At 59.6% G+C, this 13,578-nt stretch overlaps 1 protein-coding gene across 3 annotated transcripts; it reads left to right on the top strand.

The window, feature by feature from the left end:
- The first annotated feature begins 2,529 nt into the window (after positions 1-2,529).
- CYTH2 (cytohesin 2) lies at positions 2,530-10,603 on the top strand. Of its 3 annotated transcripts, XM_044921961.1 has the most exons (13): positions 2,530-2,725; positions 3,563-3,710; positions 3,800-3,866; positions 4,897-5,015; positions 6,005-6,085; positions 6,581-6,693; positions 6,779-6,927; positions 7,412-7,523; positions 8,663-8,665; positions 9,410-9,486; positions 9,919-9,990; positions 10,090-10,244; positions 10,333-10,603. In XM_044921961.1, the coding sequence occupies exons 1-13, from the start codon at positions 2,707-2,709 to the stop codon at positions 10,418-10,420; spliced, it is 1,203 nt and encodes a 400-aa protein (XP_044777896.1). In that variant the 5' UTR covers positions 2,530-2,706; the 3' UTR covers positions 10,421-10,603. The 3 variants fall into 3 exon arrangements, with proteins under 3 accessions (XP_044777896.1, XP_021536904.1, XP_021536903.1); XM_021681229.1 differs by lacking the exon at positions 8,663-8,665; XM_021681228.1 differs by lacking the exons at positions 2,530-2,725; positions 8,663-8,665 and adding an exon at positions 3,199-3,262.
- Positions 10,604-13,578: the final 2,975 nt, after the last annotated feature.

Genomic DNA, 13,578 nt, shown 5'->3' with positions numbered 1-13,578 from the left:
TCCAGTTTGCCCAGTGGAGTTGAGAATCTCGATGATTCTTTGTGGTTCTGTAATGCCAAAAGGAATCAAGGCTCCAGGGATCAAGGGTTGTCCATTATTAAAACCTGGAAGGTCTAATCAGCTCCTAGAACTTGGCAGTTCTAGGGAGGTGGACTTGGGACTTGATCGGCAGCATTTCTGGGCTGACCTAGAAAGGGAGGGCCCAGGCAAGACCCTGTGGATAACAGGGCTGGTTATTGGGCAAGGGAAGGAGAGGCCCAAGGCTGATGAGTCTACGATGCTCTGGAATCCTACACCTAGCAATGTGTGTCTCTTTCTTAAAGATGTTTCAAATATGTGTATTATATATATATAATATAAATACAGATATCTGTCTATATTTTCCTGTGGTTCATACAAAAGGATTAGAAACTGAGCTTGAGCTAATTGGAATAGAGTCCTTTACGAGGATCCAGGAAGCTTTGCTCTAAATCCCAACTCTGCCGCAATTTACTGCGTGGTTTTGGGCAAATCATTCCCCTCCTTCTTCCCTCAATTTCCCCATCTGTAAAAATGGGGCACTGGAAACTTGAAGTTCTCCAAGGACCTTGCCACTAGGATGATTCCTCACTTCACTGAAGAGGACAGCTGGGGGTGGGGGTGAGGGTCCTACAGATTTCCCAGCTCTCCCTGGTGCTGGAACGCATGGCCTTCCAGGAGCAACTGGGACGGGAGAGACTCTCGGAGGCCAGCTCTGAACTTGGATGTGTGACCAACACGGCAGGCAAGGGGTAGTGTGGGCTGTGGCTAATAGCCAGAATCCCCCCACCCCACCCCCCCCGCCGGTCCCGCTTAGGGGGCAGAGGAAGGAAAACGTAGCTCTGAATGCCAGGTGAAAGTATGTGTTCAGGGGGAGAATTGTGCCCCAGATCAAATCAGTGGGAGCCCTGGGTGATGTGTCTGTGAGTGTGCTTCTGGGGCATGGTTTGTCACGCCTGTCCTCCAACCCCCACCATACTGCTATCTAAGTGCCCAGCAGGCTGGGAGCCAACTGCAGAAGGAGCCAGTGCCAGGGAGGAGGACACATTCCCACCTGTGTCCCAGGACTGCGGGCAGGCACTGACATTGCCCATTAGCTTGCCCCAGTGCGGCAACAACCCAGGTCCCTGCATCTGGCTTCCCCACCTCCCTTTATCCTTCAAAATCCCCACTTAATAACCGGATGGGATTAATTAGCTAGTTGTTCTCCCAGTGCAGGTGTCTGGGGGTAGGGACGGGGGTAATGGAAACACATGGAGAAGGATGTTAAGTTGGGGGTGAAGGGACAGGAAGAGGGTTCTGTTTGGAAGGAAAGAGAGTGGGGCAAAGCTGGTACAGCGTAACTTCCCACTGGGAAGGACAAGACCTGGGCCGCTCATAAAGGTCAGGGAGGGGATTAAGAGGCTCCGTGTCTAATCTGTCAGCTTAACCAGGTCCTGGCCCTGAGTCTGTCCCCCACCTGCCTGGCCAGGGACGGCAAATGAGGACAAGGCCCAGACACCACCTGAGACCCAGTTAGGGACCCGCCCATGACAGGGATGCCCAGGTACTCCATCCGGGCCAGCGGCCGGCACTTGCCTTTTCGGCAAGGAATGGAAATCAGAGGCTGGGGCGGAGCGGGGTGGGGAGACTCCGAGAGCGGGGAGGAGTTTAAGAAGAGCGGGGACCTGAAGTGAGGGGAGTCACAGAGGAGGGAAGGGACTTTGAGAGCGAGGAAGGAACCAGAGAGGTGGAAGGATGTTGAGTAAAGGGAGTTGTTATAGGGGGAGGGGCTTGAGGAAGAGGGGGAGGGGCCTGAGAGGCAGAAGGCGCCAGGGAGGCGGAGCCTTCACTATATTTGGCCTTCCCCTAACGTCCCATTCTCCATGACAGACCCCCAATAGCGTAGAAAGAATAAGTCTTTTGTTTCACCACTCCTTGACTCTCAAGAGGCTGAAGTGGACGGGAAAGTCCTGAGAGGGGTTAAGGAAAGGATCTGGAGATCAGAGGGGCCAGAACCAGAAGGACAGAGGCCAAAAGACGCGCCAAAGCCGTTCCCAGTTGCCTGGCAACCGCTGCGGTCAAAAGCCTGCTTGGCCAGCCAAGGAGGTGTGGCTCCCGGAAACAGCAGACAGTTGTGGCGCCGCCCCCCGGCAACGAGACTAACAAAGTACCGCTCCCCAGCAACCTATCACTAGAGGCGGGGCTGGATTGGACTAGCATCCTCCCCGTGCCCTTGCGCAGGCGCAATCCTCTCTGCTCGCGCATTGTCCCACCTCCATGCGACTCCTTTCCGAGCCTTCTCATTGGCGGGCACACCAGCCAAATGCCATCTTTTGTTTCGGAGGCGGGGCCCGGCTCTCTGGCCGCACTCCGATTGGCCCCACGGGCCGTCTAGCTCCGGCCGGACAGTGCTACGTCTGCTCCTTGTGTGCCTATTGGCCCTGGAGGACGATCCTTCGGGGTCGGGGGCGGAGCAGACGAGAGGGCCCTCCGTGGATTGGACGGTGTCAAAACGAGGGGCGGTCCCTACTGGCGGGGCGGTTGGGAGGCGAAGGGAGAGTCCTTTCAGCGCTGAGGACTGGCGCTGAGGAGGCGGCGGTGGCTCCCGGGGCGTTTGAGCGGGCTCATCCGAGCCCGCGGGCCAACGCGGATCCAGGCCCGACCGGCGGGACCGCCCCGGACTCCCCGCGGGCCTTCCTAGCCGCCATGGAGGACGGTGTCTATGGTAGGTCAGGGAGGGGCGGGGCCGGCTGGGAGCGGATGGAGCGTTTCGACCCCAACGTTCCGCCGCGAACATCCCTCCCGGCGCGCGCCGCGCGGAGCCTTTCGGCCCCGTCGTCGCCTAGCTTTTGTGGGGCGCGGGACGGGCTTCCGGCGGGGCCCGAGAGCAGGGCGTTCCAGGCCATTGTTTGGGCCGAGCCTGTTTCCGGTGGCGGCGGGAGGGGGCGGGATGGAGCGGTGGAGGCGAGGCCGGGGCGGAACCATTCCCGCTGGAAGGGCCGGGCGAGCCCAGTGCCTGCTGGGAGCCGGGAGGGGGGCTTCTGGGGCGGTTGGGTGGGGAGAAATCTTGGGGGCTGCAGAGATCCCGCTAAGGCGGGGGCGGGGGCCTTCGATGCCCCGCCCCCAACCCCAACTCTTACGAGCTGTCCACAGCTTTCCCAGCCGTAGTTACTTTCCACGGACCCAGGAGTCCCGACACCCAAGCTCCCAGTTACCTCGCCAGGAATGGAGGCAGAAAACCAAGGCCTCAGCCCCCTTCCAAGTAATGGACCCACCAGTTTGGCCTCCCAGCCCCCTTTTCCCTCAAACTCAGGAGTCCTGACCCCTAGCCTCCCCCTCCTCCCCCAGGACTTAAGTGTCCACATCCGCAGGCCTTCCTCCCCGGGGTTGAGGAATCTAGACCCCCAGCCTCTTCTTCCAGCAGACAGTGGAGGCCCAACGCTCATCCTCATCCTCCCCTGCAATCTGGTCCTGCCGGCCCCAGCCCTGTCCTCCCCCAGATTGCAGGAATCCAGGCTCCCAGTCCCCAGAACTGACCTCCAACCCCTGACCCTACCCTCAGAGCCCCCAGACCTGACACCGGAGGAGCGGATGGAGCTGGAGAACATTCGGCGGCGGAAGCAAGAGCTGCTGGTGGAGATCCAGCGCCTTCGGGAGGAGCTCAGTGAAGCCATGAGCGAGGTGGAGGGTCTGGAGGCCAATGAGGGCAGGTGAGGGCTGGGGTGGGGAACTTGGGGGTAATGGGGCCAGGCCAGGGATGCCCAGGCATTGAGCCTCCATCCCCTGCTCTCTCCTGCAGTAAGACCTTGCAACGGAACCGGAAGATGGCAATGGGCAGGAAGAAGTTCAACATGGATCCCAAGAAGGTGCTTGGGCCATAGGGCTGGGATCCATCAGGCCGATTTTCAGGCCCGGGGGTGGGGGGGGGTGGGGGTCTGGCACCTTTAGGTTCCAGAAGTGTGCTAGTTAAAGATCTACTAGGAATGTGGTCCTAATCCCCACATTCAGATATAGGCTGTCCATTTGTTCTCTGAACACTCACCGGGCATTCTACCTTCCTGACCTTTGCGCGTGCTGTGTCCTCTGACTGGGAGGCTCTCTTCCCCTTTCTGTTCATATTTCTGGACCCTCTTGTGGGGCCACCTAGGGGCTCAGGAGGAGCTCGAGTCTGGCAGGGAACATGGATGGTGACATGCACAAAGGAGGTTTGACCAGGGCCACTTCAGAGAGCTGCCAGGGCTGTGGACCCTCACGGTGGGAGCCTTGTAAAGTTAGGGAGGGCTTCCTTGAGGAGAGGACAGTCAGGTCCAGTTTGAAGGACGAGTCCGTGTTCACCAGGTGGAGAAAGGTGTTTGTTCATTTCGTCATTCCCATTCTCTGAGGCCCTCTCAGGCTTGCCCCTGTGCTGTGGGCCGCGCTGGAGCCCCAGAGAGGACTTGACCTTACCTTGCCCTCGGCGAGCCCCAAGACGTGGATACCACACTCCAGAGTCAGATGTAGGTTTCATGGCACAGGGCGAGCCAGAGAACACCCCATCCGGCGTGAGGCTTGGCCCTCACAGCCCTTGATGTACTGCTGTCTGCGAACAGTTTCAGATGTTATTCTTCTGGGCCAGAGCAGTTGCAGTTTGTCAGACATTCAACAAACTCATTGGGCTCCTGTTCCTTGCGGGACCCTGCTCTTGGTGCTCGACTAACCAGGCAAAGGCAGAGGGCACAGTAGGTGCAAAGGCTCTGAGGTGGGAGGGCCGGTATTTAAGGACCTGAGTGAAGCCTGAAAACAAAACCTGGCCAGTTCTGTTGAGGGCGGGGGTGGGTGTGGATGCTGAGGTCCCTGGGGAGGTGGGGGGCAGGGCTTTCTGGCTTTCAGGGCTGAGACCCGGCCTCCACCCACCAGGGGATCCAGTTTTTGGTGGAGAATGAACTTCTGCAGAACACACCCGAGGAGATCGCCCGCTTCCTGTACAAGGGCGAGGGCCTGAACAAGACAGCCATCGGGGACTACCTGGGGGAGAGGTGAGACCCCACCTAGCTCCCATAGTCCCCTGCGCCCAGCTCCTGCCCTTACTGCCAACTTCCTCTCCCGAGGAGAGGCCCTGATAGACCAGCCTTCTGACTGGATTGTGACAGAAATGAACTGATGGAGGGGTCTGTGGAAGCCTGAACTTGGGGCTGTCTGATCATCGGGGGGGGGGGGCATGGGAATCTGTGGACACCTGGAAAGTCGAGGCCCATCCACTTAGGTGTGGAGACAGCGGAGAACAACTGTGAGCATTGTGGGGGTGTGAGCATCGTGTAGACAACTGGCATGCATGGGAACTACATAGACAGCTAGGGAGTATGGCGATTGTCAGGGAGCATGGGGACCCATGGACGTCTGGGGCATGAGGATTTTCTGTGGACATTTGGGGTACCTAGGGATTTGTGGACATCGGGGGTGATCTGAACATGTGAGGTGCACAGGACCATTGGGATGTCTGGGTTGCTGAGGGATTGTGGGGACATCTGGCTTGTATCAGGACTGTCTGGTCGTCTGGGGATTGTGGGGACATCTGGGGTATGTGGGGGACTGTCTGAACATCGCGGGGAGGTGGTAGCCCTCTGTAGATGTCCAGGGACCATCTGGGGACAGCTGGTGGTGTGGGGATTGTTCGGTGGACAGCTGGGCTGCGGGGCAACTGCCTGGGGTAGATGGAGGCCATTTCTGGACATCTGCAGAACCTGGGGGTCAGCAGGGAGGTGATAGCAGGTAGAGCACGTTTGCTGGGTTTCCCTTGACGACAAAGGTTCAGCTAGACCAGGGATGACCTTGCAGCAGATGGTCTTCCCAAGAGCGTGTTCTGAGTCCTCCTGTCCCGGTGCCAGGCCTGTGATGGGGCCAGGCTCAAATTTTCACCGGCTCCAGAGGCAGCCACTCTGCCCCCAGCATTCCCCTCCAGTCCACTCCCACCCCAGCCTCCCCAGACTCCTTCCTGTGCATGACTCTGTCTCTGTCCACCCTTCAGGGAAGAGCTGAACCTGGCAGTGCTCCATGCCTTTGTGGATCTGCATGAATTTACTGACCTCAATCTGGTGCAGGCCCTCAGGTGAGAGGGATGGGGTTGGAAGGGCAGGGATGTACCTGCCAGGGCTCTCTTTACAACTGCTGAACCCTACTCAGAATAAAAACAGAAACAAAAACTAGGGACTCGATTGTCTCATGGAACACAGAAGTCCGTGGTGGGGCCTGCTTCAGGCATAGCTGTATCCAGGTGTTCAGCTGGTGTCAGAAGGTCAATTTTCTCTCTCTTTGGGTTGTGCTTGCCACTATGTTGGCATTGCTGTCTCTAGACCCTCCTTTTGTGTGGCAAAAGAAGCCCCTGGCAGACTTGTTTAGCAAACTTGAAAGAAAGAAAGGTTTTTTTCTGTATAAATTCGCCCAGAGTCCCACGGCCAGTGCTTATGGGTCAGCTTGGATCCATACCCGAGACAACTGCTGAGGCCACGAGGCTGTTACTGGCTGGCTCCTGACACACGGACCGAGAGCGGGGAGGGGGGTTCTTCCAGTCCTGGCACCCACCCCCAGCTCCTCTCTAACGCAGGCAATTTCTCTGGAGCTTTCGCCTCCCCGGAGAGGCCCAGAAGATTGACCGGATGATGGAGGCCTTTGCCCAGCGGTACTGCCTATGCAACCCCGGGGTCTTCCAGTCCACAGGTGGGGGCCCGGACTCCTGGGGCCTGGGAAGGAGGGGCCGGGGGCCCACCTACCTATGTCATCACCACCTGACTGTCTGATGCAGACACGTGCTACGTGCTGTCCTTCGCCGTGATCATGCTGAACACCAGCCTTCACAATCCCAACGTCCGGGACAAGCCGGGCCTGGAGCGCTTCGTGGCCATGAACCGGGGCATCAACGAGGGTGGGGACCTGCCCGAGGAGCTGCTCAGGGTCAGGCCCCCTCTTCCCCTCCCTATAGTCCCCACCCCGCCCGCCTGCCCAGCGCCGTCCCTCTCCGTGCCCCGGGCCCTCCTCCCCGTGTGTCTCCCGCTGCCCGAGCTGGCGAGTGCGGTCATGCTTACCTGTCTGGTTCTTTTCTCTTCCTTCGCTCCCGGGCCTACCTCAGTCTTCATCTCTCTGTTTCTCTTTTCTCTCTCTCTCTGGCTCTCTGGCTTTTTTGGGATCTCGGTCCATCTGATTCTCCCGTCTGTCCGTCTCTCTCAAGAACTTTGCAGGCCGCTGCAACGCTGCATCTTTTCTTTCTCTCCTCCTTTCTCTGCTCCCCGGGGCTCCCTCCACCCTTCTGCCTCCTCCCAGGGCCGCTCCTCCCGTGGTCCCATTGCCTCCCTGGCTGTTGGAGCACCCCCACCATGGCCAGGTCACCCCGGGAGGGTCCCTGGGACCTGGAGTTGCTGACTGCACCTTCGCCCCCCAGAACCTCTACGACAGCATCCGAAATGAGCCCTTCAAGATTCCTGAGGATGATGGGAATGACCTGACCCACACCTTCTTCAACCCGGATCGGGAGGGCTGGCTCCTTAAGCTGGGTACGTCCCCTCCTGACCCCGCTGGCTGCCTCTGCAGGGGGAAGTTAGGGGGCCCCGGGCTCTGGACTTGGCTGCCATGCGCACCTGCTGTATGATCTTAGGCAAATGATTTGATCTCTCTGAACCTTAAGTTGCCACATCAGCAAAATGGGGCTGAAAACAAGATTAGGCCTGTGTGCTGGGCCCGAGCACGGGCACAGAGGAAGGGCCCCATAAATACCTGTGGGCATAGGGTAGGCGTTAGGGAGCACTGACTAAATGCCAGGCTCTGTGCTTATGAATGCAGAGTCCCCAGCTGGAATGGAATGGGTGGGGTGGGGCCGATCCACCCGGAAACACGGAGCGGCGGCAGATTCCGGAGAAGTTAGCAGGGGTCAAGCAGGTGCCCCTTTCGTGGGGGTTATCTGAGGTTTGGGAGGGGTTCTCATCTGTGGCTTCACGGGAGAGATTCACCAGGGAGCTTTTAAAACCTTGACGGCCAAGCCACAGACTCACAAAGCCAGGATTTCTGGGGCAGGATGGGCTGTCAGTCATGTTGAAAGCTCCCCGGCCGCCTTCCGGGGCAGAGCCGAGGTTGCAAGCTGCTGGCTGGGGGCCCTGCGCCGTAATGGTAGGTGCCATGGGAGTGCTCGATGCGGCCTTTGAGCGGAAAGGCAGTGGGTGGCTGGGGGTGGGGGTGGGGACAGATACCTGCATCAGCTCCAAGGGGAGGCAGATGGGTTGGGGGATCCTTAGATTCCATAGAGGCCTCTGGTGCCCCGAGCCGGGAGAGGGCAGGAAAGCGGGCTTGCCGGCAGACCTTTGCATCTGCGGGGATGCTTCCCATTTCCCGGAAGAGGACACTGAGGCTCAGTCACTGTGCAGTAGTCCCCGGGCAGGGGTGGCCTTGGCCCCAGATCTCCGACCGAGTGTAGCTTTCCACTCCGTGCGGTCAGAGAGAGAGGCACCTCCTCCTTCAAATGCTGACGCGTAGCAGAGGGTGGTTGGAGGCCGTGGTCACAGAGATGCTTAATGAAAGCCATTCTGCTGTGACGGTCTGATCCTTCGGGGACTACAGGGAACCCCAGAGCAAGTCACCTTGAAGCAGGAAGGTGTGGATGCAAATGGGTTTGCGGACTGGGGTCCCGAGAGGGCAAGAGGTGGTCCTGAGGTCACCCCGCCACTTCGGGCCAAGCAACCGAGGGTTTTGTCTTCTCCCTTTGGGACGATCTCTTCCCCGTGGCAGTGGGGGGCCCTCCTGACCGAGGACCTGTCCTGGGGGGCGGGCTGGAGCCGGGCACTGATCTGCAGCCTCCCGGGGAGGGAGAGGGTCATGTCGATGTAACTGGTTTTCTTCCTTCTCTTCCCCCCTTCCTCCCTTCCTCCATCTCTGCGTGTTCCTCTCTGCTGTTTCCGTGTCTGTCCCACCCCCTGTGCTTTCCTGCCCTTGCCCACCCTGTTTCCGTTGCCTGCGGCTTCTGGGGGCACCCCATTCTCCTGCCTTCCCCTCTCCTCGCCTGGTCCTGCCTGCTTTCTCGCTGTCTGCCCCAGGAGGTAGGTACGCTGCCTGTCCTTGCTGCCCGGCCTGACATCAGGGGAGGGGGCTGCCCCGGCCTCGGGCCCACAGGAGGGGGCTGGGGACTTGGACTCTGGGGGGGGGGGCCCCCACCGGGCTGACAGACAGACAGGCTTAGAAAGCGTGCAACCCCATGCTGGGGGTGGGCGGGCTCCTGGGGCCCAAAAAATCTCCTGTCCCTGCTTGTCTCTCTTCCCACGCACTGCTTTGTCCTAAGCCCCGCCAGCCCCGCCTTCCCTGCGCTCGCTCTGCCTCTCAGTCCCCTCCCTGTCCTCCCAGAGGCCCTGTCCCCCTGTTGAGCCCAGGCCCCCTCCCACCCCTTCCCTTTCAGGGGGCCGGGTGAAGACGTGGAAGCGGCGCTGGTTTATCCTCACAGACAACTGCCTCTACTATTTTGAGTACACCACGGTGAGGGCAGGGCTGGGCTTCGCTCTGGGGCGCTGGGAGGAGGGGCTGGGGGTCAGGTGCCCAGGGTCTGAGGGAGGAGGGCCTGAGGGCCGGGACATCTGGGTCTGAGGGCCTGGGGGCCAGGATATCTGGGTCTGAGGGAGGAGGGGGCTGGGGGCAGGGACTCCTGGGTCTGAGGGAGGAGGGGGCTGGGGCCGGGACTCCCGGGTCTGAGGGAGGAGGGGGCTGGGGCTGGGACTCCCGGGTCTGAGGGAGAAGGGGGCTGGGGCCGGGACTCCCGGGTCTGAGGGAGGAGGGCTGCATCAGTGCACTAGGACTGCTGTGACAGAGTACCACGAATCGGTGGCTCGAACCACAGACGTTGCTGGGGTTCTGGAGGAGGGGCTGGGCAAGAACTGGGGAGTCTGAGTCCTGTCCCACTTGTTCCTTAAGGACAAGGAACCCCGCGGAATTATCCCCCTGGAGAATCTGAGCATCCGAGAAGTGGATGACCCCCGAAAACCGGTAAGGCCCTCTCCGTATCCCTGCCTTCCGCGGTGGGGGGCCGCCTCTGGTCCCAGGGCCACTCCTACCCGCCGTTCCTCTGCTCTCGTGTCTCCCCAGAACTGCTTTGAGCTTTACATCCCCAACAACAAGGGGCAGCTCATCAAAGCCTGTAAAACGGAGGCGGATGGCCGGGTGGTTGAGGGGAACCACATGGTGTACCGGATCTCGGCCCCGACCCAGGAGGAGAAGGAGGAGTGGATCAAGTCCATCCAGTGAGCCCAGGCTCTGGGGTCCTCGGGCAGGGAGGGGGCCGGGGCCTGGGCTCCTTGGCCCTCACCCTGGTACCCTCCCCTTCTGCAGGGCAGCCGTGAGTGTGGACCCCTTCTATGAGATGCTGGCAGCAAGGAAGAAGCGGATTTCTGTCAAGAAGAAGCAGGAGCAGCCCTGACCCCCCGCCCCCCAACCCCATTATTTATTACGGAGTTGCCCCACCCGGGTGGCCGGACCCCTGGGCCCCGGGGCTGCGGATCCTGGTTCTCCAATCCTGGTTCTCTGTTTGGAAAATTCACCACCTCTAGCTCCTCTCTCGTTATTTGTAATTAACACACTGTTGGTAATCTTATTAATTATTTAACCACTCGCGGCCTGGGACCCCTCCTTTCTCAGGGTTGACAGGGCTGAGGTGCCTGGCGTAGCCCTCCGGGCAGCCCATGCATGAGCGGGGCCAGGAGCCACCGGTCTCTGCTGCGGGCTGTCCCCGTGCGTGAGGGACAGATGCCGGTGGAGGCTGCAGCCGAGCGGGGGCCTCCCACGTCCGTCCCTTCGGGTTTCACCCCGAGCCTGCAGGGCTGGAGTAAGGGAGACGTTCAGTGTGGCAGCAGTCGGTGTGGAGTTAGAATTGCATGGCACTGAGCGTGCGGGCAGGCAGAGGTTTGGGGGCGAGGCCTAGCATTCATTCCAGACGCGACTTGACAGCCAGGAGCCGGGCAGGTGCCGGTCCTCCCTCGTTGCTCTCACCCGGCTCGTGGTCCGGGAGGGGCGGCAGATAGTAGCTGATGGGGTTGCAAGCTGGGCCGGCGCTTTGAGTGTGAAAACTAGAGAGCTGATCGAGTTGTGGGGGGACCTACTTGGGGGAGCACATGGGGCGGATGAGCCCAGAAAAGAGAAGGCGGAAGGCCTTGCCGCTGGGCTGTCCCCGGGGCTCGGCAAGAGGTAGCTGGTGTCAGACGGGGGCTGGATGGGAGCGGTGGGTGGGGGTAGGGGACTGTGGGGCCATCTGGCCCATTTCTTAGCCACCAGTGGCTGGTCTTCTGGAGGACATTTTACACCAAGCAAGGATAGCTCTGGGAACCCGCGTTATGTCTCCTGTCCTGGGAATCAGCCTCTGAAGTGTGTGGTCTCCTTTCCCTGAGGGCGAAGGCTTGAGGGGTGGGGTACCCCTGAGCCCCAGGTCCAGGTCTGTTTCCCTTGGCCCTCCAGCTTGGGATATGCTTGGTGTCCCCAAAGGACAAAGGCACAGAGATCCTGAGGGGGGTGGGTTGGCAGGTTGGGAGACCCCGGGTCACCTATGCCCAAATCTGCAGTGGGGACTTGAGTGCGCGAAACCAGGACTTTGGACAGGTCCCAGGACCACCCGGAACTGGAAGCCTGCCCCCGCAGGGGTGCCCAATTGCATTTCCTCCCTCCCACATGCTGTGTCTTCAAAGGGTCGAACCCCTAATTGAGTGCTCCTGGTGGTGTGGGAATCTTGGGCCTTGGGCCTGGCTCTGCCCTGGGCCCCAGGCATTCACCTGCTGCCAGCACGCTGCCCCCTCTCCCGGAGCGCTATGGCAACACTGCCGTCCTCGGAGGTGGCGCTCCTCTCCCCGCAAGACCCTTGGACTACGATTCCCAGCAAGCTGTGCAGCTTGCTGGCGCAGCCGCTTGCCTGCCCTGCCCGCAGGAGAACCAGTCTCGAGGCCTCCTGGGAGTTGTAGTTTCCCAAGGCTCCAATGCGGGGTTTACTTTAGCCCGGTCTCCTACCTTGCGTGCAGGTTGGGGAAAGAGGCCCTGGCCACTTTAACCCCCAGGCACTGATGGGAAGTGGAGTTCCCAAATGAGGCAGTGGGATTCTCTATTCCAAACTTTCCAGGGAAATTGGGGTCATCAGCCCAGGGAGAAATGAGGTCTCTGGGTAAATAGAGGGTCCCACCACTCCCTCACCTTATCCTGCCCTCCTCCAGGGAGTGAACCCATAGGTACTGAGTGCCCACTAGCGGGGGAAGTAGTTGGCTCAGCAAAGATGCCCTGGAAGGGCATTGCAGGCACAGGGAACAGCAGGAGCAGAGGCAGGAAAAGGCTTGGTGTGTTGGAGTAATGGATGGCAGGCTTGTGTCCTGTACGGTGTGATTGAGGAGGGAAGTTGGTAAGACGTGGGAGTCAGAGGGGATGCATAGGCCTGATCATTTGGAGCCCAATCCGCCATGGTAGGGACTTCGGATGTATTTTTAGTTCATGGAAGCCATCCAAGGGTGCGGAGAAGGCAAATGACGTATTTGGATGGAGGCTGTAGGAGGGGCCTCTGCCTGCTGCAAGAGAATAATTTGGAAAGGAGGGGGTGAGCTGCAGGGAGGGGAGTTAGGTCGCTGTGCAGTTTTACCCTGGGGCTGAGGGGGTGGAGAGAAGTGGACCCGCGAAGAGGAGCCAGCAGGATTTACTGAATGCTGGACCAACTCTGCGATTCTGGCTTGAGCAACTGGTGAATGGCAATGCCATTTATCGGGACGGTCAGAGAGGGAATTGTGGGGGTGGGGGTGGGGCTTGGTGGCTCTGGTTTGGCCAACTTAAGCTGGAATTGCCTGTGGGACGTTCAAACCAGACTTGTCACCTCAAAGTTGTCCTTCAGTTTTGCCCCAAATCCATCTCCTCCCCAAAGTCTGAGAATTCTAGCTCCCACCTCTCCCAGGACCCCAAATCCCCAGCCTCCTTGTTACAGGTTGAATCACACTGGCCTGAAATCAGTATGTTGAAGTGCTAACCCCTGGTACCTCAGAACGTGGTCTTATTTAGAAATCGGATCATTGCAGATAATCAGGTAAGATGAGGTCATTAATGTGGGCACTAATCCAATATGGCTAGTGTCCTTACACAAAGAGAAATTTTGGACCCACAGACACACGCACACGGGGAGAAAGCTTGTGAAGGCAAAGGCAGAGATTGGGGTGATGCTTCTACACACTAAGGAGCACCAAAGATTGCCGGCCGACCACCGGAAGTGGGGCAAGTCCTGTAACAGAGTCCTTCACAGCCTCAGAAGGAACTGATCCTTGATCTTGGATTCTAGCCTCCAGAGCTGAGGTGCCGTCTGTGGCTTAAGCCTCCTGATTTGTGGTACTTTGTTAACAGCAGCCCTAGTGAACTAAGAATTCAGCCCTCCTCCCTCAGACCCAGGGGTCCTGCCTCCAGCGCCTCCTCCCTCAGACCCAGGAATCCAGGCCCCCAGCCCCTCCTCCCTCAGACCCAGGGGTCCCGCCCCCAGCCCCCTCCCCCCTCAGACCCAGGGGTCCTGCCCCCAGCGCCTCCTCTCTCAGACCCAGGGGTCCTGGTCCCCAGCCACCTCCTCCCTCA

The sequence above is a fragment of the Neomonachus schauinslandi genome, chromosome 16 (genome assembly GCF_002201575.2).
Source record: "Neomonachus schauinslandi chromosome 16, ASM220157v2, whole genome shotgun sequence".
NCBI lineage: Eukaryota > Metazoa > Chordata > Mammalia > Carnivora > Phocidae > Neomonachus > Neomonachus schauinslandi.
Note: the sequence above shows the minus strand (reverse complement) of the source record. Positions and strands in the feature narration are given on the sequence as shown.

What these genes read in the sequence shown, in the direction of transcription:
- CYTH2 (XM_021681228.1), top strand. Translation starts at nt 3,226, where the DNA reads ATGGAGGCAGAAAACCAAGGCCTCAGCCCCCTTCCAA. An exon ending in TCAACATGGATCCCAAGAAG is followed by an intron (nt 3,867 to 4,896) that starts GTGCTTGGGCCA and finishes TCCACCCACCAG; the next exon opens with GGGATCCAGTTTTTGGTGGA. An exon ending in GAGTGGATCAAGTCCATCCA is followed by an intron (nt 10,245 to 10,332) that starts GTGAGCCCAGGC and finishes CCCCTTCTGCAG; the next exon opens with GGCAGCCGTGAGTGTGGACC.